Below are 24,711 nucleotides of genomic sequence, written 5' to 3' on the forward strand. Positions count from 1 at the left end.
AAAAAATGTCTGTTTTCACTGAGAAATGAAATAAACTCGCTCCCCAGGCACACTAGCCATAGTTCAAGTGCTCAGTAGCCACACGTGACTAGTGGCCACCGTGTTGGACCGGGGAGATTGTGGGACGTTCCCACCAATGGATAGTGCTGGGCACCCGCGAGTCTCTGTGGCAGCATCCTCTCTCGTGGTGCACAGGCCTCAGGTACCGTGGGCTGACAGCACTCTCTGTTTTGGGTTGTGGGTTGATTTTTTTTTAAATATCCCGTGATTTCCGGGCCAAGTGAAATACCTTTCATGACGACAGGGTGACCACTTGTCCTGGTTTAGCTGCGATGGTTCCAGTTCACACCTGCTGTCCCACTGCTCACCTGGTGAGCACCCTTCTCACTCCCGAAAGCAGTGCCGTTCAGAGGCCCGGCCGCAGCCCCGGGAATGTTCTGCTCTGTCCTGTCCTCCGGGGGAGTCACCAGCCATGTGTGACTAGCAAGCCCTTGACACATGGCTGGTGGGGCTGAGGACCTGACTTTGTCATTTTATTCCGTTTCAGTGAAGTCACATAGCCACGTGCGGTGAGGGGCTCCTGGACACTGCAACCTCTAGTGTCCCTTTAGACAATAAATCATACTGTCGCCTGCTGAGGGAGGCCAGACGGAGCTCTGGTGGGGAACATGTAAGCAAGACGAGGTTGCTTGCTCCCACTGAGGTTCCTAGGGTAAAAGGGCAAAGTGCTCAGTAGCCACACGTGACTAGTGGCCACCATGTTGGACCGGGGAGATTGTGGGATGTTCCCACCAATGGACAGTGTTGGGCATCCGCGAGTCTCTGTGACAGCATCCTCCCTAGTGGCGCACAGGCCTCTGTGGTTTGGGTTGTGGGTTGATTTTTTTAAAAAATATCCCGTGATTTCCGGCCCAAGTGAAATATCTTTCATCATGACAGGGTGACCACTTGTCCTGGTTTAGCTGTGATGGTTCCAGTTCATACCTGCTGTCCCACTGCTCACCTGGTGAGCACCCTTCTCACTCCCGAAAGCAGTGCCGTTCAGAGGCCCGGCCGCAGCCCCGGGAATGTTCTGCTCTGTCCTGTCCTCCGGGGGAGTCACCAGCCATGTGTGACTAGCAAGCCCTTGACACATGGCTGGTGGGGCTGAGGACCTGACTTTGTCATTTTATTCCGTTTCAGTGAAGTCACATAGCCACGTGCGGTGAGGGGCTCCTGGACACTGCAACCTCTAGTGTCCCTTTAGACAATAAATCATACTGTCGCCTGCTGAGGGAGGCCAGACGGAGCTCTGGTGGGGAACATGTAAGCAAGACGAGGTTGCTTGCTCCCACTGAGGTTCCTAGGGTAAAAGGGCAGGTGTTTTCCCTGAGGGGCGTCACTGCCTTCCCCAGCACCGTCATCTTTTGACACCCAGCTGACTGCCACCCTCACCTCCTGGGAAGCCAGCATCAGGTGAATACTGGCCTGTGTCACAGTCTGTGTGTGGGCCCAGCTGGCTCTAACTATAGAGGCTGCCTCGTCCACACTGAGGGTATGCATTAGGGAGGCTAAACCACAGAATGAATGGTTGTTTCCCTTTCCCTCCTCTTGCTATAATTTTATGTTAAATTTTAACGTGAGTGGCAGATCACTTCCAAAGGGAGCCTTAGTTGAAATTTACCTTTAAAGTATCATCAAATACATATGCATTTTCCATTAAATAGTCATTCAGGGGAGAAGTATATTTTTTTATTAATCTGTTCATATAAACAGGGGCGGGAACCTTTTTTTTTTTACTGCCAGGGGCCATTTGGATATTTATAACATCATTTGAAGGCCATACAAAATTATCAACTTAAAAATTAGCTGCTATATTTGGTCAAACACTTAACTCACCCCTAATGCCCTGGCAGGGCCAGACCAAATGATTTCACCAGCCTTATATGGCCCGCGGGCTAGACATTCCCCACCCCTGATATAAATCAAACATTAGAATTTAGATTTGAAATATCTTTTGTCCTTCGCGGGCTAGACGTTCCCCACCCCTGATATAAACCAAACAAACATTAGAATTTAGATTTGAAATATCTTTTGTCCTCCTCTGGTCTTGATCCTTAGCCCATAGGCCTAAGGACTAAAGGGACAGTTTCTGCTGCCCCTACATCTCATAGCTTTGCCTTGTATTTTATTCAGAGCACATGCAGAGGTGAGAACAAATTACAAAAAGGAAAGAGTGACAGTCACGATAAAAATAAAAACAGCATGAGCATTTACAGTGTTCAGGTACTGGCCCAAGCAATCACAGATAGCATCTCATTTAATCCTTAAAATAATTCCGTGAGGCAGGACTTGTTGTCCTTTTGTGTTAGTTAAGGAAGCTGAGAGGTTGGATAATTTACCTGAGGTCCCAGGGCTCACAGCTGGTGGGACCAGATTTGAACCCAGGGTGCCTGTGGGCTCAGGCTCCTAACATCAGGATCTGCTGTCCTTGGGGGGAAAAGTGCTTGCAGGTCGCACACTGCATGGAAAGGTGGCTCGGATGCCATGATTCCAGTTGTCAGGCCTCCAGGCTCTGCACATGGTTAGTGTGGCCTGGAAAACCCCAGAGAGTTTGGCCTTTATCTTCTTGACTGTAGTTTTATTAATTTTTTGCATGTTAAGGATTAACTAATGTTCATCTCTGCCCCCATATGAGAAAATAAAGGGCTAATCAGACTTCTGAATAGTCAGTATTTGATTATTCATCAGCTAGAATAAGCAAGGCAAATTTGTTAGTTTCTCAGTTCCTATAGGACTTGGCACATGTTTCTACAGATCCTTAGGAATAATGATGAAAATGCTCTTTGTGTGCCATAATTAGAGATTCTTTCATATCACAAAACTCTTTTTAAAAAAAGTACTACCCCCGAGACTAAAGAAAGCCAGTCATGAGCTCATGAATAGAGAATAAGCAAATGTACCAAATGCCCTCCATTGTGGCTCTAAATAAAACGGCAGTTTTTAGAGCTTTAGACTGAAGTCATTCTTCTGTAGTTTCTACTAAAATCTGGACACTGTCCTTGAGATTGGCATTCAGTAAAGTACCCTGAATAGCCCAAGAAAATCTGAATTGGCTTCTTGGAGCTACCTGGAGGCTTAAGCATTTTGATTAAACAAAATAAACCTTTATTACCCCCAGACCCTTAGCAGCTGAAGACAAGGACAGGGAGATGGTTGGGGAATAATAATTTGGAAATCTTTGGCCCTTCTGAAGACGCCAGCTTCCATCTGCATGCCCCGAAGTTAAGGATTGTGATTCTTTAAACCTCAGAAATAGACAGACGTGGCTGCCGGCACTCACCTGGGCCTGTCGTCTCGCTTGGATAAATAGAAAGTAAAAGTAATGTAAAGCACTATTGAACTTGGATTTCCCTTTCCTCCTGTCCCGATTCCTTGGCTCTCACTTGATATGCATTTTTCCATAAATGTGTTAGCAACCCATAACCTTTTATTCCTGGTGGACTTGTGACTTTAGTCTCTTTAAAGGTGATCCTTTCTGAAACCAGAAACCCACCCTCTTTGGTGTGAGGAAGCATTTCATCCCAGTGGGCACATCAGCAGCAGATTGCTCTTCACAGTGTATTGCGTGATTAGTGTTAAATTCTTGTCATTGTCCTGAATTGAGTTAGATCCTTAAAATTAAGTGTCTTCAATGGCCCGCAGTTTTCCACATAACAAATAACACTACTACTTTGTAGAATTTTGTGCAAATCTACTAATCATTCCTTTGCCGTTCCTGAAATCTTTCAAGTGAAGATCACTGTATACAGTCCCATGATATGGAATTGTTTCCCATGACATCCCAGCCCTCATGCAGGCCCTTCACCCTTCCAGCCCACCAGGCACCGCATAGTATACCCTCAATTAAGTCAACCTGTTGAGCAACTATGCTCTACTAGACACCCTTTTCCTAAAATGTACATATTTAAAAGGTCACCTAACAACTGGTAGAGTCTTAGCAATGAAAACCTTTAGGTTTTCTGAGCTTAACCCTTGGCCATGCAAATCCTACTTTTCGCCCGTTTTAAGGACTCTTGCCTTTGACATTAGCTCTCCACTCTCCTGCAATGCTCACCTCATCCTGCCCCAGACAGATCAGGGATGAATTTCCTACTCTCGTGCCACTCAGAGTTCTCTCTAGGACATTCACTTATGCAAGGAACCAAAGGGTAAGTAACGCTCCCCTGAGAGCCAGCATTTACACTGCCGTACAGTCAGGTTCTGGAAGGTTTCTGGTTGAAACAAGGGTGCTATTGGAAAACTGACCTTTGCTCCAAGTTGTCACTTAATATACAAAATGCCAAGGCCTTTAATTTACTCCTTTGTTTGTTGTGTGCTTATTTTAAAGTAACACATGATAATGACATATATAGTGAAATTTTTAGACTAAAATAAATCAGTAAGAGATGAAAGGAAGAGATAAAAACTCTAGCAAATGTTTTTAGCACAAGGAGAGATCCCTGCAGCAAAGACCTAACATGAAATAAAATTCTCCAAGGAAATTTTTAATTTCAGCATATAATGATGTTGGTTCTTTCATTAACCAGCAGTTCTTACTTAGAAGCCGAGATTCTTAAGAATACAAATCAAGCCCTTTTTATAGCGATTGTGGATTATAAATTTTGGTTTGTGGGATATTTTTTAAGCTGACAGACGTCTGATTGTGGAATGTAGGATTTTCAAATTATCTAATTAATATATGAGTGGATGGTTCTGGAGTCTGGGTAACCTTTAATAAGAAATATGTGTTTATTTACACTTTACTTTCTGTAACCAAGAATGGTTGACAACTGGTTAATATCTGACACTGATGATGTATTTGTATTTTATGCTACATGGATGGTTGTATTAATGCATTTTTCATCATGCTTTGCCCTTTTTGAAACTTCTTTGTCTTAATTACAGTCAAGAAAAAGCTTGGCTTCATTCCCAACCTACGTTGAAGGTAAGAGCTAAAAGGAGATATTGAGCACTGAGTCATTCATGAATCTTTTAGCACTTGGGGCATTGGAAGCACTGGGCTGGAAGACGATAGTGGAGGAGAAAGCCCACAGAGCCAGTTAACGCACAGTCTTCACAGCCTTAGAATCTTAGACTAAAAGCACAGTAGCTGTGAGCCTCTCAGACCTCCTCCCTGCCTTTGCTGATTCTGTCCGTGGAACCTGAGCCAGGGGGTAGGGGCTTTGCCCAGCTTAGTAATGATCACATTGGATCTGAAACCCAAGTCTTCCCACCTCTATTCCAGTACACCTTACACCCACCAAGGGCTATTTAAGTGGGAATAAGCTTTAACTAACGGGGAGAAATTTTGTCCTCTTAAGAAAAAACACAAAAACAAACCCAAAAACCTGCCTAATGATTCCCATCTCTTGCTTGGGTGAGTGAGTAAAAGAAACGTTAAGGGCTTACTCTTTTCCAGGTGCTGTTCTAAGCACTTTCCATGTAATAACTCATTGAATCCTCACACTGGTCTTGTGCAGGGGTTTTATCATTATCCCCGTGTTATGTATGAGGACTGAGGCATCGAAGAGGGGGGCAACTTTCCCGAGATCACACCGTTAGCAAGTAGCAGAGCCAGGCTGTCAGCCAGCAGTCTGACTGCACAGTTCTCCCTGTGCTCTCCGCAGGCTGCCACAGTGGTCGTGTGGTTATTCACTGCACAAGCGGCCTAGGAGGGCCCAAACTCTGCCCAGCCTGGCCACCCCAGGTTGAGGTCAGGCCACACAGAGTGCCCATTTCTTATCCACACAAAGACACCCCAAGCGAGAGGTGACACCGACCTGTGCCAGGAGGAGGGCGGGTGCTTTCTCGGGTAGGGTGGGTTGTCATTTCCTTGAGGGAGGATTTTCTGGGGCCCGAGCATGCTCAGGCATCACTTTGGGGTCATGGCTGGTCTCTGGATCCTGCGAGTAAACAACCAGTGTGTCCTACTGCCTGGGCACGAAACTGCTCTGAACCTTCAGGTCTGAAGCCCAGAACGTGCTCCTGGGGTAGGGTCAGTGACTCAGGTCCCATTCCCAGGTAACCTATAAGTTCTCTGTGCCATTGTTGGCAAGCTCCACATTCTAGGAGAGCAGCTTGGGGAGGGATAGGAAGTTTGGAAACTGCTTTCTTCTTCATCGCCTGTGCTCAGGCTTAGCATTAACATGAGGTGAGGAGATATATATACACTGAGTGGCCAGATTATTATGACCACCTGTCGTTTGTCGCCAAATTAGCTATAATATCGCGCTGAAGTTGCTAGAGGGCCAGACCATTATAAACGTCTGAATTGCACAACATACCTAAGTATCGTTGCTGATCAAATCCATCCTATCATGTTGATGGCGTATCCCAATGGAGATGGCTTCTCCCAACAAGACAATGCGCCATGCCACGGTGCTCGTATTGTGCAGGAGTGGTTTCAAGAACATGAGGGAGACTTTACCTTGCTTAGGTGGCCCCCACAATCACCAGATCTCAATCCAATTGAGCATTTGTGGAACGAAATTAAAAGAGCCATCAGACAGCTAGTTCCACAACCATCAAATCTCACAGAACTGGACAGTGCTATTCATCAGGCATAAATGGTAGCCACATGTGCTCAATACTACCCTGCTTTAAAAATAAATAAATTGCAGAAACGCAATTCTTTTTTCATTAGAGGGATGATTAACTAGACTCCTGGACTCTGAAAAACTGTAACTCTCAATTTATAGTGCGTGTGTGTGTGTGTGTGTGTGTGTGTGTGTGTATGTGTGTGTATGGTGAGCTTGCTCACCCCCAGAGCAACACAAAGGCATCACTGAAAAGAAAAACACATTCCAAAAAAACAAAATGAGTCCTGTGATTCTTTGACGTAGGAACATTATAACTTTTGTTTTTTAATAACACACTAAGCCTAAAATGAACTTATGAAATTAGGGTGCTTTTTTTGCCGAGTATGATAGAGTGACAGTGGCATTTGATTATAATCAGTTTCCCTGGAGGATAAAAGGCATGAGATTATATCTGGAATGCATAATTTGTTTAGACCCAATATTTCTGTCTCCTGGCTGCTTGACATTTACACAGTCATTTAAATATTATTTGGATTGCTCTTAAACACATCTGCATATCCACACTTAGGAGGCCTCAAGAGGAAGCCTTTCAGTGAGTAGAGCTAAGACAGAGATGACTATAGTATGGCATTGGAAGTCCCATAGAGAGGTGGTTCATTTTTCTTTTGCTTTGACATTCGTTATTTTCACAAGTGAATATTTTTAAAAGTGACTATCCCAGATGAGATCTTTTTCTCAGTGCCTCGTTGACAAAAGTGACTGTGTTTCAGGAACGTCGTACATGCATCACAGGAGTTTGTCATGGAAGACTGATCATCATCTACATTTTACAAAACACAGTGTGGGTCCAAACTTGTCCTTACGTTATTTTAGTTAGACTCCTGCTTCCCTGCTGTACAACTCAACTGTATATTGTAAATAACCTGAATTCGTCCCACATCCATCCAAGTTTCAGGGTGAGGAGCATATGGTTGTTGAGAAGAATGGAAATTACCAGTATGGCTGGGTACCACCCAGTGTTTGCCTAGAAGTCTTTCCCAGAAAGATCGAGAATAAGACAAATAACAGGTTTCCTTATTTAATTACTACACAGACACTTTGTGAAGGCATTTCCTGAAACATTGTTAATTCCTTTGTTTCAACCACCACCTTGGTTTTAGAAAAAATGAATACATTATTTTAGGTCTGCCCCCTGATAAGTAGCTTATCATGGGAAGTGGCTGTTTAAGCTCAAGATGAGCTTCATCTTGAAGGATAAAAATTAAAAACATCTCAGATTAGCTCTCCAAACGGAAAGAGCAAATTGTTTCCATTTCAAGCTATCTAATTTAAGACCTGGAGGTTTTAACTGTGGGTTACGATGTATATTTTAGTCTCCCCAAATACAGCCTTCAAGCCAAAGAAAATACATGTTTTCATTGCAGAATTAGAATGCCTTGTTAGTGCATCTGTTACAGAGTTTGTTACATATTAGTCCCAGACGTGTTTTAACTTCAAATAACGTTTACAGCAGATTATGGTTAGAGTCAGATACCTCCATTTTAATTATTTAAAACTAAGGTTGGATTTTTTTTTCTAAAATATATTTTTATTGATTCCAGAGAGAGGAAAGGGAGAGGAAGAGAGAGAAACATCAATGATGAGAGAGAACCATTGATTGGCTGCCTTCTGCACACCCCCTACTGGGGATTGAGCCCACAACCCAGGCATGTGCCCTGATCAGGACTCGAACCCTGAGCTCCTGGTTCATGGGCCAATGCTTAACCACTGAGAAACACTGGCCGGGCTAAGGTTTGAATTAAAAAGCTGATCAATGAAACAAATTCCCATTTTCCCTGGAACTGATCTGTATGTAGATGCAGGCCAGGAAATTATGGCCAATAAGGCAGCATGAGATGGCAGCTTCGGAGTAATGTTAGCTGCCTCCCAAAATTGGGGTTAGAGGCTATTATGGGAACCAAACATTCTGAAACAAATATCTCAATTTTTTTATTTATAAAATTTACTTCCCCTGTTATAGATAAAATGGAGAGGGGAGATATGAATCAGTAGCAAGTCAAGGAACTGCTTATTTATTTGATACCCCCTGGGTGACAGGTGCTGACCAGACACAAGAGAGCCAAAGATGACTTAGTCCTTGTCCCCAAAGAGCTCACAGTGTGACAGGAGAAACAATAGCCTTCATGAAACGTTTCATGTTCTGTATTTACATAAATCTGCACATCATTTCTCACAGTAAATGGTCTGGGTGAAGTAAGTGACTATAAGAAAAAATTGTTCCCGTTATTTGAAGATGAGGGGTGAGTGGAGGCAGATAGGGGTCCCTTAGACTGCTCAGGGCCCTCAGGACCGGCCCCCTGGGCCAGAGGTGAGCAGTGGGGAGGGGTGTATGCAGGGGTTGGGCAGGCCCACCCCAGAGTGGCTTCACTCACCAAAGTGGCTCTGTGTGTTACAGTTCCCGGACCTTGTGACCCTGAAGACTTAATCGATGGAATCATTTTTGCTGCCAATTACCTTGGCTCTACCCAGCTGCTCTCCGACAAAACTCCCTCCAAAAACGTGCGCATGATGCAGGCCCAGGAAGCGGTGAGCAGGATCAAGGTGAGGGGGGCCATGTGCTCCGTGGGGGTGGGGGGCAGCGGCGGGTACCTGAGCCGTCCTCAGTGGTCATCCCAAACCTCACTGACTAGTCCTGAGGGTAGAGGAGAGTGGATTGGGGTGATGTTGCAGGCAGTGCTTACACATGTTCCTGCTACAGTTCTAAACAGAAAAAATGATTTCTGAAATGGACTGCAGTCCTTATATGGAAGCACTGTGTATTTGGGTTGTTCTTCATGGCCACTCTGGAGAAAAAGAATACATACGATCCTGAACTTTCAGAAGTTGACTTGACGAGGACAGATAACGTGCCGAGTGTTACCTCGAACGTGAGGGTTCTATTCCTGTATTTCCACTGACAGCGTGGTTCAAACTAGGTCCTTTGCCTTGGAACCTGCTGGTCCTGCTCAAGCCCAATTGAACTGGTTTGCTTCCAGGGAAGTGAACCCTTTGATCAGATCTAGCCTGGCCAGCCTGAGCAAGTCTGAGCAAGGCCAGCCCCGTTTAAACTCGTCTGAGTCCGTCATAACCTGCTTGCATCTGTTCCACCGAGATGGACAAGGAGCGAGCCTGTGTTGTTCAGGAAGAACCACTTCCATCCGGTTTAAATCGTTCACAACCGGTTTGAACCAGCCAGACTGGTGTGAGCCCATGGAAACACAGAGCTCTCGAATCTCCACCCTGAGGCCAGACACACCTCAGGTCTACGGAGACACTTACCGTGTCTTCACGTCACTCCAGTGTCCTCAGGGGCCGCCCGCACCCAGAGCTGCTGGGCAGCCACGCTGGCGCCACAGGGAGGGCCTCCCTGTGGACACCAGAACCAGGCATGTCAAGCAAGAGGGACTAGGTTAGGGCGCTCCAGGGTTGGTTGTATCCAGTTCCAACTGGTCAAAATCAATTCTCACCTCAAGGAGCCATTCACGTTTTTATATCTTCTCGCTCACACACTCACAAGTCTCACCCTGGTGTTGGTGTGACAGCGTGGAATGAGAAAGCATGGGGAGAAGGCAGGCGCTGAGAGTCCTTGATTCTCACTTAAGGACAAAATACTTCTTGAGCATCCGGGTGTTCAAGGCTGTGCAGGGCTCCGGAGGGAGGGAAATGGCGATTTAGACAGTGAGCGCATGACCCTCAAACTCAGCAGCACAAATGAGAAATGAACTGAGTCAGCGGTGTGGCCCTGCCCTTATGTATCCATCGTTGTAGAGGAAACCCTTGCTGCAGCTTTGGATAATATTACTCGGGTTTGGGGAATTGGGATGTATAAACGAGAGAGTAATTTACAGTAGCTCAATGTCAAAGTCACTGACAGTTTCACCGTGTGTCAGGGACCCACTTCACCACTTCGTCTGGGCAGCCCAGACCTTGTCTGTGTCCTAGAGACCCTGCGACCACCAGGCCCACTTCCGAGGTTTCCTTTTTTCCTCCCATAATCAGCCTTTCCCAGGATGATTGACAGTAGGAAGGTCCACTGCCTTCAAAGGAAGTCCCACCTCCTACCCACAGAGGTGCCTCTTGCCCCAGGATTCCCAGCAGGACAGCTCCATGAAAATGTGTCTGCCTGACCTTCAGACCTTCATGGTCTTTCAGACTCAGTAATTCTATCAGTAGAACATCGGGTTCCTGTTGAGCTGCCCAGCCAAGGCTGGCCTGATTTCTTTCCACTGTCACCCCTCCTTATAGAGGGGTGACATCAATACTGCCCGATCCTCCCACAGTTCTTCATCTAGGATCTCCCAGGCACAGCCTTCAAAGCAAGAACACAGAGCTCTCTGAGAGAACATGCTGCGTCTCAGGCTTCTTTCACCCAGAGCAGTGAATTTGGAAAACTAAATCTTCAGGGTCATAGTTCTGACTCCTCATGTCCCACAGTCACCAGGCACAGCATGTTATGATTTTGTTGAATTAACACTTGTTAAGTAGAGCCCTGGGGTGCCAGATGGTGAGCAGAAGACCACAAGAGAAATTAAAATCGAGGAGTTATTGCTCACAGGTCCTGGAGGAAGGCCTAGAGGGGCCATGTAGGGAGGTCACGGCAAGGAGAGGCGGAGAGGGAGAGAGGAACATGCCTGGGAACATGCCTGGGGCAGGACCTGGGAGCTGGGCCTTATTAGGATCGTGGGTGGGGTGCTTGGGGTTCCTGAGCTAGGACGAGATTGGTCAATTCACACCAAAGGAGTCAGGATTTGGTAAGCTCCTCAGGGGTCTTATCTAAGGGGACAGACGGGGAGGGCCCTGGAGGTGAGGAAGACTGTTGATCAAGGGCTGTTGGGGGAGTCATGTTAGGAGCTGACTTTTGCTCGAGCCTGTGTGGGCTGTTATTATCTAAGGAATGTGCCTGCATGAGGGGACTAGTGTCTCGAGCCTGTGGGCTGTTATTATCTAAGGAATGTGCCTGCATGAGGGGACTAGTGTCCTTTCAAAGTCACTGCAGACCGGTTGGCCAAACAAAAGAGATGCTGAGGCAGCAGGACCACAACACTTACTTCTCAACACAACACTTAGTTCCCCAGCCTAACAGTGCTGCCAGCTTCCGGGGGTCGATGGGAGTGCAGACGAGTAGCGTAGCTAAGCTCTCAACACAACACTTAGTTCCCCAGCCTAGCAGTGCTGCCAGCTTCCGGGGGTCGATGGGAGTGCAGAGGCCTGGTGCGCCTTGCTCAGTGGTTCCAGACAGACAGGGACTGCCTTTCACAGGGGCGTTGGAGATGGGCGGGGCACTTGGATTGCCACTGTGTCGGGGGCATTCTACTGGCTCTCATGGGTCAGAGGCAGAGATGCTTGATGCCCTGCGGTGTCCAGGATGGGGCCACACGCCAAAGGTGTATCTCCTCCAAAACGCCAGCTTGCCTCCCCCAGCACTCCCTGTCAGGGAACACTCCCAGGGCCCACTCAGCGAATCTTCCAGAACAAAGCCGCAGTCCATCCCCAAACGAGTACCAAAGACCCCTGAGACCGAAAGCTGTGTGTTGCTTTGAGATTAGTTTTTTCCTGGGTTCTGTCCATCAAAGTTTAAAACCTATGAAGGGTCGGGTTTCATTCTGGGCACGTTGTTTATTGGCCTTCTGGACTGATAGTCCTTAATCTCCTACAGATAGGGTTTCTGTCTTTCCACTGTGAGACAGACATCGTACTCGATGACCTGGAGGGGGAGCAGGCACAGGCACATCTCCCAGACATAAAGCAAGGCCCAGGGTAGACTGCGGCATCTGGTACCAGATCCCACCCAGCGCCACACCTACTGTGAACCACAGACGCACCTCGTTTTATTGCACTTTGCTTCAAGTTTCACTGTTCATTTGCACAAAAAGTTAGGTGGCTTTGTCCATCGGAACAATCAGTATAGAGGCTGTCTGGTTATAAATCCACTTTAGACCTGCCTAGAGTAGCGTAGGCATCTAAAGGACATACATTTATTTCTCCAGCAAGTGACTCTAGTGTGAGGAATTCATCCCAGAGGGGTGAGGGTCGATGGTTACATTTCATGTATCGGTATCACTTCACAGTGTGCTGCTGTGTCTCTGAAGCAGTGGTTCTCAACCTTCTGGCCCTTTAAATACAGTTCCTCATGTTGTGACCCAACCATAAAATTATTTTCGTTGCTACTTCATAACTGTAATGTTGCTACTGTTATGAATCGTAATGTAAATATCTGATATGCAGGATGGTCTTGGGCGACCCCTGTGAAAGGGTCGTTCCACCGCCAGAGGTGTCGCGACCCACAGGTTGAGAACCGCTGCTCTGAAGGAACTGTTGCCTCTCGTTTGTATTGTCTGCTCTGTGTTCCTTCTACATCCATTTAAATGCCCATCGGATTGCTTGCCTTTGCACCAAGCCTGACTCTTTCTCAGATTGTAAGTGGAGACGATTGCGTTCAGACCCTAGTTTATTTCTGCACCCTGCAGAAAGTTACTCTGTGGGGGGCATGCCCTGCGCTGCTCACACGTGCCCAGGAGACACTTTGTCTAAGGGAGGTGGCGCCATGCTTTCTCCTAAAGAGAGGCTGACGTTTTGGGTACGGGTTTTGCTAGGCTACTTTTAGAGAAACAGAGAGCAGAGCAAGGCTGCAGATTTTACAGTGTCCATCAAGGGAGGAAGGAGAGCTCTGTGGATTTCTTTGGAAACCTATTTAGCAATATCCTCACCACAAGCTGGTGAGTAATTTCGGCCTTGGTGCTCTCCCCTAAACAGAGGCAGAGGAATTCCGTCCTCTGGTTTCCAGCTCCTCCTTCCTCCCTTCCTCCCAGGGGAATCCCGTTGCCCCCTCTCTTTCCTCTGCCCATGTTCTCTCTTTGACCTGATGGATGTTTGTTGAGCAAATACTAGACCTGAAGCATAGGCTCCCATTTTGAAACAGTTTTTAATTTCTGACTGTTAATCGATTGTGGTGTCTGTCACTCACCTAGCACCAACTGTACACCAGCATTGAATATTGATACTGGATTTATACCTGGAGACATAAGAATTACGGTTTTCTTAATTTAACAAAGAATTTACAGATGTATTTGCCAATGGGGAGAGAATTTGGAATTGTGGTTTAGTCGGGAATTTCCTACTTAATGTGAAGAGAGAACAGAGGAATTTGGCTAAAAAGCAAACTGTTCCAATGCAGACCCCTGTGGTAGACTCGTAGGAGATAAAGTCAACCAAGATCCAGTCCTCGGCCCGGGGAAACGTACAGTCTAAAGGGAGTAAAGAAGAGTGTCACAGTAACAACAATGCCAGACAGGCTGAGGACTGGGAAACTGAAAGGCTTTTCCACCCACCAAAATATGCAAAGTAAGGTGCACCCAATGCAATAGCAGAATCAGAAGACGTCTACCATTCTTCTTACTTTTTTTTTTATCATCTTTAGAATCTCTCTAATGTATCCTTTCTGTCTTTGTTGTTCATCATTTTCTAGAGGAAATAATATCTTGGCAAGAAGCCCCCCTATAACTTAGGAATGCATTACAGCAATGGTTCTCAAAGTGGGACCCCTGGCCCAGCAGTACTTGTTGCAAATACAGATTCTCAGGCTCCGCCTCAGTCAGAAGCTGGTGAGGGTAAGGTCCAGGAGTCTGTGTTTCCATAAGCCCTTCGGGAGTCCTGATGTCCGCTGACCGTCCAGGGTTCCAGAGCATCTGTGTCCAACTGAGCTCTGTGGTGTCCCAGTCAAGCCGAGTGCTTCTCATTGACACGGTTCTGTTGGCAAATAAGCTCAAGAAATGCTGCAAAGTAGATCTCGTTGGAGATTGCCACATCTGTTTTCCTATTGAAGGCTCTGAGACGTCCTGTGCCAAGGAGATTTAGTTCACCTTCCTTAACCAGAAGCTCCCATAGTTATTTGAACAGAGATGCAGGATCACTGTGTGATGCCTGTTAAATTAGTCTTGTTGCTAGGATTCTCTGGAACGCATTTTGGGAGAAACTTCTGGAAAGAACTTTGCTCTTTATGCTGTCTGTATCTAAAGTGCACTAGGTGGAGACCCTATACACACACACACACACACACACACACACACACACACACACACACAGTGTGGGAATCATGCCTGAACCCTATCCAGTGTAGCCAGCTCCCTTGTCTTCCTCTCTCTCCACTCCATCTCCATGCCTCATTCCACTTTCATGCCCACTTTATTCTCTGCTCCTCAACGGAAGATGGGGGAGGGGGCAGCTACTGACCTCTGCTGAGCCTCAGTAATGGCTTCTTGTCCACGAAGAGTATGGTGTATATGTTTTCAGTCTTTCTACTTTTGTGAAGCTAATGTGACTAAGTCACAAGTGGTGTTTTGACATTTTTTTTTGGTCCATGCATTTTTGTAAGGATCATTCATTATCAGTTATCCCTATACCTGTAAAGACTAGCCTGTCCCCAAAGATCCGATTTTTTCATTGTTTTATAAAAAGATTTTCTTTAAATGTCAAAAATTGATGATTTAATTGTATAATTAAAATTTCTGTCCATCTAGCTTTGTCCCAACCATGTGGTTTCCCATCTAACTTGAAGAAGTCTATGCATACATTATTTCATTTACTCCTCAAAATGGAGGGGTGGGGAATCCTGTGAGGTAGGTATTATTTAACCTCATTATTTTCCCCAGACAAACAGAGGAGTTTATAGATGAAAAACTTGCCCAGATCACACAACTAGCAATTTGGAGTGTATAGTGAGACTTCCAGGTTTGAATCTCTGTTTTGCCACTTAACAGCTGTGTGACCTTAGGCAGGTTAATTAGCCTCTCTGTGCCTCAGTTTCCTCTTCTGAAAGATGAGGATAATGTTGTGCCTACCTCACAGGGCTGCTGTCAGCTTTTACATTAATAGTCCTGTAGCACTTAGAAGGATACTATCAGCAGGTGGGGGAAAGCTTCCATAGTTGGGAGGAACCCTGGTGTGAATAAGCTAAAGGGGCTTAACAACAGTTAACATTCCATACACATTGTGGATTGAGTGACTGAATGGACGGTGCCACTGTTTATGTCCTTGCACACACCCTGCTGGGTGGTAAGCCATAATCAATCCCAGGAAACACAAGGATTTAAATGGATGTTGTCATTCTTGCTTTAAGATGCATGCTGGCCTTGTGATTCTCTTAGACCTCTCTCTGCTACTCCAGTTTCTCATTCTGGCTCCGACCCCATCTGTCATTTCCACTGTTATGTCTAAATTTTACATTATAATTTGTTCCAGGGCACTTGAATATCATAAGTGATTTAAAGATGGCATTCCTCTAATAAGTGCATAAAATATTTTTTAACTTCATAAACCTTATTTCAGCGTGCCTTTCATGAAACTCAGTCTGCCATTTGGATCCTCTTCCTTTTCACCAGTTCTAGCAAAAAAGAAAAACCCCAACCAGAATTTGGGCATTCCATTGGTGGCAGACTTAATATCCTTTGAAAGGGCCCTTTCAGATCACTATTCCCTAGAGTTAAGCATTTTGACCAATGGCTTTGGTTTTGGTATCAGAAAATAAGGGAAATGCTTATGTTACTGCCATTTCATTTCATTCCATATCCTATTATTTCAGGGGAAGTGGTAGAAAACAGACAAACATTAGGATCTCACGGTAGTCGTTTATCATTGCATTATAACTGGTGCAGGTCAGAACTTCCTGATTCCACAAAAGAAGCTGTGGTGTGACGAAGCATCAATGTAGCATCAATATTTCTGCACTTCTCATGAGCGTCAGTTAGGGTAACACTTGCAGCTGCTGCCTTTAGACTTTTCCATAGCAGGCTCTTCACCAGGACCACGTAAGAGTTTGGGTGGCTGTGCAGCGTGGGCTGCCCTAGACTCCTGGGTGTGGCACAGATGAGCTATTTGGTGTTGGGATGGCTGACTCATTCAGTTTTCCACAAAGAGGTAGTACAGACAAGGCACCTTAGTCATTAATGAAATAAAGTTGTGCTGCTGAGAGCAAAAGAGCTTTCTACCAGGTGAGTACCAAGAATGTGAGAGAGCAGACCTTCTTCCACCCCACCCCATCACCACAACAGCGTTCTGGTTTGGCCATTGATTCACCATTATTCGTACAAGATCTTCGCATGTACAGCAAGCCCTATTGAAAGCCAAGAAATTGCATCCAGATATAGGTGAATTATAGTCATGTGACAGCAAACACAAATATCCTATATAATAAAAGGCTAATATGCAAATCGACCGAATGGCAGAATGATTGGTCATTATGACACGCACTGATCACCAGGGGGCAGACGCTCAATGCAGGAGCTGCCCCTTGGTGGTCAGTGCACTCCCATGGGGGGGAGCACCGCTCAGCCAGAAGCCCTGAGCTGGGCTCACGGCTGGCTAGCACAGCGGCTGTGGTGGGAGCCTCTCCTGCCTCTGAGGCAGCACTAAGGATGTCTGACTGCCGGCTTAGGCTGACATCCCCGGAGGGTTCCTAGACTGGGCTCACGGCTGGTGAGCACAGCGGCTGTGGTGGGAGCCTCTCCTGCCTCTGAGGCAGCACTAAGGATGTCTGACTGCCGGCTTAGGCTGACATCCCCGGAGGGTTCCTAGACTGTGAGAGGGTGCAGGCTGGGCTGAGGGAACCCTTCCTCCCCCCGAGTGCATGAATTTCATGCACTGCGCCTCTAGTAGTGCTTATAATACACCAGGCATTGTCCTAAGAGCTTTGCATGTATTTATCCTCAGAACAGCCCTATATGGTCAATACTATTTTTATCCTCATTTGACAGATGAGTAAACTGAGGCACAGAGATGTTAAGTTGCTCACTCCAAGTCACACAACTAGTTAGGTAGTGGAGCCAAGATTCAGTTTCAAGCAACTCGACCCCAGAGTCTGTTTTTATCAACTATGCTTTTATTTATGAGAAAAGAGGGGAATATTACATTCATTTCTAGTTAGGTGTAGGCTATAAAATATTCACAAATTTAAGGCAAGAAGTATTACTAAAGAGGGAAAACAATAAAAGATCAAGTCAATAGGAAGACATAAACATCTTAAATATGTATGCACCTTATAACATAGCTATGAAATGGGTAAAGCAAAGATTGACAGAGGTAGACATGGACAAATTCATAGTAACAGCTGGAGGTCTAAACACACTTCTCTTAATACATATTAGAATCAGCAGACAAAAAGTCAGCAAGTACATACAAGAGTTGAACCATACTCTTAAGTCAACATATTTAACCTAATTGACATTCATAGAATACTATCCTCAACAACTGCAGAATGCATCTTTTGAAGTCCCCATGACACGTTCACCAACGTCAGTCACATTTGGGGTCATACAGGCTAAGATTCAACAAATTTCAAAGGATTGAAATCAGGTATATTCTCTGTCCCAGTGGAATTAAGACATGAATAACAAAAAGATAGGAAAATCTCCAAATGTATTATTACTAATACAATTCTAAGTAACCCAAAGTTCAAAAGAGAAATCATAGTGGAAATTAGAAAATGTTTTAAATGAAATGATAATTAAATTGCAACAAATCAAAAAGTGTGGGATATAGCTAAAGCAGTGCTTGGAGGGAGAGTCATAGCAATTATATCAGAAAAAAAGTTTGAAAATCCATCATTTAAGTTTTCATCTCAAGAAGCTGGGAAAAAAATCAGCAAATTCAGCTCAGAGAAAGTTAAAAAAAAAAAGATGTAGGCTGAAATCAATGAAATAGAAAACAGGCATATAATAAAGAAAACGAACAGAAACAGAAGTTGATTCATTGAAGGCATTGATTGCAGCTAAGTATAAGATTGCAACTCAATAAATTTCTTTCCTCCTACTCTCCCTGCCATCTACTAAATTCTGAGTTAGGAAATCCATTGTCTGCAGAGTGGGACTTTTTTTTTTAAGTCCTCCCAAAGCAATACTTTATACCACTATCAGGATTAGTTTGTCAATTCCCTTTTCAACTTTGAGTCTCTGCAAATTCTTTTCTAACTGTTCTCCTGTCTCTGTTTGTTCCATGCTAAGCAGATGGCCCAGAAATTAGCCAAAAGCAGGAAGAAGGTGCAGTACAAACAACTTCATCAGCTTGGTGTTATGCCTGTTCTTTCCATTTATTTATGTTTTCCCTTTTTATTATTTCGTGTTTTTGTTTTCTGCATCCAGCAAGTTTTTGTTCAGATTTCTTTTGGAACCGCCCCATAAGCCAACGTTTCTCAAAACTCAGTTGCCTAAAGTGGCTGTTTTCTGTTGCTCATGAGTCATTTCACGTGAGAGGAACGGCAGGGAGCAGATTGGAGATGTTACATGAGTCCTACACTCGTGTGAAAGTTCCCACCATTCAGGCATTAATGTGGCAGGGACTTGGGTCTGTCCAATACTAGTCATGTTTGATTTGCGGACTTGTCAGATTGCTGGATGCAAAAAAGAAAACTCGCTAATAACCACGCGTGTGCGGAGTTAAACCTTAAATGAGCCAGACGGGTGCGCTTTTTATGGCTGTGGAGCTTCTGGATGCTTCTGAGCTACCCATGGGACATGGATCCATTGGGCTCTTTCTGAATGGGGTGGGTTCAGGGTGCTGCTTCTGTGTTGCTGTGTTGGGTTGTGAACACAAAGACCCTCTGACCAGAACTGCATTCAGATGACTTCCTTTGCACCTGCTGTAAACATCGTCCCCGTCCCGTGAGCAGGGGCAGACTGGTTTCGCCACGTTCCTTTGATATGTTGGGCTCCAGCAGCCTTGCAGAAAGGGCCACTGGCAACCCTCATTCCCAGAGCCAAACCCGCTACAGGATGTCACTGCTTCTAGAGCGGAAGCAGCAAAGGGGATTCTATGTTCTTCCTTGGAACCTGCAAATGCTAACTCTCACTCACGTGCCCATCCTCTGAGGTAACTTCAGCTCTGACAACCTAATTCTGGAGTCTGCACTGCTGTTCTGGTGACTGTGTCTCGATGCCTGTGTATGAGCTCCCCTTGCTTCCATCACCGGGGCCAGAGGAATGTACTAAGCTCTCTCTCGGTGCATTTTTCTTCTCAGGCTCCAGAAGGCGAGTCTCAGCCAATGACCGAAGTGGATCTCTTCATTTCTACGCAGAGAATCAAAGTATTGAATGCTGACACACAGGTATTAGCTGGCTCCCACCTTTCCCAGGGGTCAAGCTCAGCAGCATGGCAACGCAGAGACCGTACCCCTGTCCATAGAGCAGCTGTCCCCAGACGCTGGCTTCTATACACGCTAGAAGGCTGTGTCTGCAATGCCTGCTTGGGGTGGGGTGCGCTGCGCTGTGCAGGGAGCCTTGGGACTGTTTTCTTAAAGACAAAAGGAAAAAAGAAACTGAATATTGTTTGATAATAGTTCTCATAAGTTTTTATCAGATTTGTGACCTTGAACAGATTAGCGCTTTTTTAAAAAATATATTTTATTGATTTTTTACAGAGAGGAAGGGAGAGGGATAGAGAGTTAGAAACATCGATGAGAGAGAAACATTGATCAGCTGCCTCCTGCATACCTCCTACTGGGGATGTGCCCACAACCAACGTACATGCCTTTGACCGGAATCGAACCTGGGACCCTTCAGTCTACAGGCCGACGCTCTATCCACTGAGCCAAGCTGGTTAGGGCCAGATTAGCTTTTTAAAAATCTTTTTTTAAAATCACACACACACACACACACACACACACACACACACACACACACAATGCAACCATCACATGCAGATTTTTAAATCTCTGTTTCATTTTTACCTTCCCCACCAGAGAGTCTAGTAGTTGTAAAATGATGGAAATTTCTCACCTGCCACAGGCCTCCTGGGTTATTCTTAGCCCAGGGAATTGGCCCCAGGCCGGGTGGGTGCACAGACATCTGCTCGCAGGGTCTTTGCTGTGAGCACCGGAGCCCCCTGCATGTGGAGCCCACGTGGCTGGGTTGTGGGGAGACAGACTTTCCCAGGGGTCATGGGATGCGGCCCCGATTTACCGCCCTCTCCCTTCCCATCCAGGAGACGATGATGGACCACCCTCTGAGGACCATTTCCTACATCGCAGACATCGGGAACATCGTCGTGCTGATGGCCCGCAGGCGGATGCCACGCTCCAACTCCCAGGAGAACGTGGAAGCCTCGCACCCGTCCCAGGATGGGAAAAGGCAGTACAAGATGATCTGCCACGTCTTCGAATCTGAGGACGTAAGGGTGCTTCCCCCATCTCCCTCCAGGGACCTGAACTGCCTTTGGGGGGCCAGATTCTCTATTTCTCAGGACCTGATCACATGTGTAAACAAATATTGAGTACCTACTGTGTGTTACTCAGCCTTCTACCCCCATTCCAGTGCTAGGCATAGAAGGCTGGGTAAAACAGACTAGGTACTCCTGAGGGGTGTAGGGAGACAGAAGATAAATAGATAAATATACTTAATACAAAAGTAGGTAGCGGGAAGTTTGATAAAGAAAAATTAAAACTAGGTCAGGATAGAGGGCCAGAGGCTGTTTCAGATAGAATGATCAACTAAGTTCTCCCTGAGTGGGGAGATCGGACAGAGATCTGAATAACGAGAGTGGGGAGAGAGCACGTGCAGAGGCCTGAGGCAGGGGCCTGCTGAGGCAGCTTGAAGAAATGCAAGGAGCCCAAATTGCCAGAGAACCTAAACAAGAGACACAAGGAAGGTGTTCAGCCCGACCCATGGAGGCCTGAGCGGGTCTCACCGGGGCAACAGGGCATTTGGGAATAAAGTTCTTGGCCGTGTGGGCCACCCTGGAGGCTACTGGAACATTAGGATCCCTGCTCACCTTCAGTCCAGCTGATGCAATAAACAGAGAAAATGAATGTTCAACAGAGATGGGGCCCATCCTCCCATTCAGTGATGAAAACCTGCTGCTCCTGCGGTCAAACGCCGCCTGACCCCCATCTCTCCAGCTGATGCAGTAAACAGAGAAAACGAATGTTCAACAGAGATGGGGCCCATCCTCCCATTCAGTCCTCTTCCCCGGGTGTGACTGGAAGCGCTGGTGAGGCCACCAGCTTCCAGCTGCATTAGCATCCAAGTGTCTCCAAGGCTGGGCAGGCCTTGGAAGCTGCCCCCGGGCCGGCCACAGCCCCACCGTGGTTTTGAACTGCAGAGACCTAAGCCGGCCATGATGGTGCCGTTGACTGTGCTGATGTTTTACTTCCTGCCATAGTGAAGCAAGCTCTGTGTCTCCTGTTGAGCAGAGAGAGCCCTTTCTACTTAAAGAAAACCTGTGGCAACCTTGGCTCCTTAAAGAAGCCGTTTTTCCTCCATGAACATGCTCCTCTACTGCAGTAATTTGCCTTCCTCCAACAAGCTGGGCAGAAGCAAGCTGCTTTCCCCGGGGAATCAGAGCTGCCCAGCTGCAGCCCCGGGGTGGAGGAGCCCTCACACTTTCTGCACCATCTTCACTGTCTGGTTCTCTGGACAAGTCACCCACCAGGCAGCGAGCTTGCAGCGCGTGTCCCCGCCATTCTCCCTGCTATGCCCTTCACACTGAGGCCAGACTTGCACACTGGGAGACAATGAGCTTCGGCAGGTTCTCAGAAAGTTCCCAAAGCGTCCGGTTTAGAACCGTAAGCCTCGTGTGTCCTGCAGGCCAGTGAAAAGGTGGGTTAGCTCTGCTCACTGGGCCGAAGGCCCCCTGTACGCACATACTGGTACGTACGTGTGAGGAGCCCTCTGCCACCTTCATCTGGCTGGGAGCCCCATGGCTTTCTTTTCCTTGGGCTTCCTGTCAGGGAGGATGATGACAGGGAAGAATGCGAGCAGGAGTTAGGACAAGCTCGGACCTGGGAATCTTACCCGTGGCTTTTTAGCACAGGGCGAATCCTGCCTCCAGGTACTGGCTGTGTGGCCGCTGAGCTTCTGCAGGAGACTGTGTCCCCTCGCCAGGCTGCTGTGTGACTGTGGTTGATGCTGCAGAAATACCGCAGCCCGTGTGTTCGCACGTGCATCTGTGCATGGAGGTCAGCACGCCGGCTGGCCGTGTTCCCAGGCACACAGTGTTCAGTGCATCTGTCCGCGTGCCTCTGAGCCTGAGGCGGTGCCCACTGCCTTCGCCTTTACAGCAGGATGCAGGGCGGTGGTCCTTGATGGGCTGTGGCACGAAGCCACCAGATTCTCAGAGAGAAAAGCCAAGCATTTCTTCCCCACGGTCAGCCACACAGAAGGCACTGCCATCTCTGTTAAGTAGCTGCTTTTAAGCAAAAACTGGGGAAAGGAGCAGAGGTTAGAATTGTGTGTGTGTTTTAAAACATCACTCTAAAGACTTGGTGGTGGTTTTCTACCCATTCCGATTCCACTGAGAGGCAGTCCCATGTGGTGGGCGGAGGGTGGACTCTGCAATCAGTCTGCCAGGATCCAGCCTCTCCCCACCCTCCACTGCACCCCCTTCCCAGGCCGTGGACAACTTAACCTCTCAACCTCCGTCTCCTGATGTGTCGGAAGGGGACAGTAACACAGAGCCACAGTTCCAACGTCTAAAGAGCTCTGACAGACAAAGGGGTTTGGGGAGTCACTTTGCTGATAAACCTGCCCTGACCCACCATGAAATCACTGATAGGGTTTGCCCAGCTGACTGTGAATCTTGTACGTTTTGCTGCAGGAATATGACTGTGCTCATTATAGGACACTTGCCCAGGCCCTAAGAGGGTTATCACACAACGTAGGATACACCATCCTGTTACTTTTCTAAAATCCCAAATTTTCTAATTCTGAAGCACAGAGCTGAGGAGGAGGGCCTGTGGACCAGCCATACTCCCACCAGCCATAGGCTTGCCGTGAGGATTTCTGTAATGATCCTCGTGAAGAACTGAGTGTGTGGCAGGCATGTAGGCAGTGCTCGGCTGCTACTGGCTACCCTGAGTCAGAATATGGATGAACTGATGCAGGGAAAGGCTATCACAGCTCAGTGCAGGAGAAGGAGCAGTGGAAGCAGCGTCCCCTGCTGTGAGCTGTGTGACCTGCAGCAGGTTCCTTTATGTCTCTGAACCTCAGTCTCCCCACCTGGAAAACGCAGGGTTGGACTAGATCAGGGTTCTCAACAAACGTTTAGATGCCCAGATACTATCCATCCTGAAATGAAATGCAGAGATGATGTAACCTCTCCTTTTGAAAACGTTTTTACAAAATAAAGTATTGCTATCAGTGTAACACCACGGAGAAGCGAAGGGACCCAGGCTCAGTTAGCATTGCACTTAACGACAATATGTGAATGCCTGGCTCCAGCCGTTCCAGAAGGAATAGTGGGTCCTGAGGTGCTTGCACCTACGTGATCAGTAAGTTTGGGTGTGAGAGCACAGTCCTCAGCTGAATATCGTAAACACTCAGTATCTGACATTTTGAATTAAGGTAACTAAGAAAATAGGTAAGTGGACAGACACAGACACACAGGCAGGCAGAGTTACCCCCCAGGCCAGCTTGTGTGCAGCCGACAGGGATGTGATTCATTGGCTGCCCAGATACCATGAGCAGTATTAATGCTGGTGAGTTTCCAAAGTTGTGACGCTTACTCCTTGTAAAGTGCTGGCCAAACGAAATCTCACTCTCAGTTTACAGAGTGCTTGTGTTCTTGGAACATTCAATGTGTATAATTGAGGTCTTTGGTTTTTACATAATATAACGTTGAGTCCTGACGTCAGATGATTAGACACAGGGTTACATGTAACGAACATCCAGTGGGATATTTGAAAATCATGTAATAAGAGGTCGAATGACTCATCCGTGTGTAGGACTGTCCACAGTTGTAAGTCCAGTGTCTCTGACTCCTGTCTCCCAATTGCCCGTAGCTCCCTTGTGACTGTTGTCAAAACCAAAAATGTCCCCACTGGCCTAGCAGATGCCTTGGGCTCCGTAGTCCTGATGGGGCCCAGGCTGTGTCCCAACAGGGCTGCCCTACTGACCTTCATCTTCCCTCTCTGGCTGCTGTCTAGGCCCAGCTGATCGCACAGTCCATAGGGCAGGCGTTCAGCGTGGCTTACCAGGAATTCCTCAGGGCCAACGGGATTAACCCTGAGGACCTCAGCCAGAAGGAGTACAGCGACCTGCTCAACACCCAGGACATGTACAACGACGACCTGATCCACTTCTCCAAGTCGGAAAACTGCAAAGATGTAGGTACTTTCCTGGTCGAAGCTCAA

The 24,711-nt window shown here is 46.8% G+C and overlaps 1 protein-coding gene across 1 annotated transcript in view; it reads left to right on the forward strand.

The window, feature by feature from the left end:
- Positions 1 to 24,711, forward strand: part of APBA1 (amyloid beta (A4) precursor protein-binding, family A, member 1) — a gene marked incomplete at its 5' end in the record, with an annotated part of 65,681 nt that overhangs the window by 26,405 nt on the left and 14,565 nt on the right. Inside the window, 6 exons of the mRNA XM_005868356.2 lie at positions 4,927 to 4,966; positions 9,016 to 9,161; positions 18,596 to 18,628; positions 19,606 to 19,692; positions 20,568 to 20,753; positions 24,505 to 24,684. Coding sequence (XP_005868418.1) covers positions 4,927 to 4,966; positions 9,016 to 9,161; positions 18,596 to 18,628; positions 19,606 to 19,692; positions 20,568 to 20,753; positions 24,505 to 24,684 — 672 coding nt within the window. The remainder of the gene's footprint in view (positions 1 to 4,926; positions 4,967 to 9,015; positions 9,162 to 18,595; positions 18,629 to 19,605; positions 19,693 to 20,567; positions 20,754 to 24,504; positions 24,685 to 24,711) is intronic.

This window comes from Myotis brandtii, unplaced genomic scaffold (genome assembly GCF_000412655.1).
Source record: "Myotis brandtii unplaced genomic scaffold, ASM41265v1 scaffold266, whole genome shotgun sequence".
Lineage (NCBI taxonomy): Eukaryota > Metazoa > Chordata > Mammalia > Chiroptera > Vespertilionidae > Myotis > Myotis brandtii.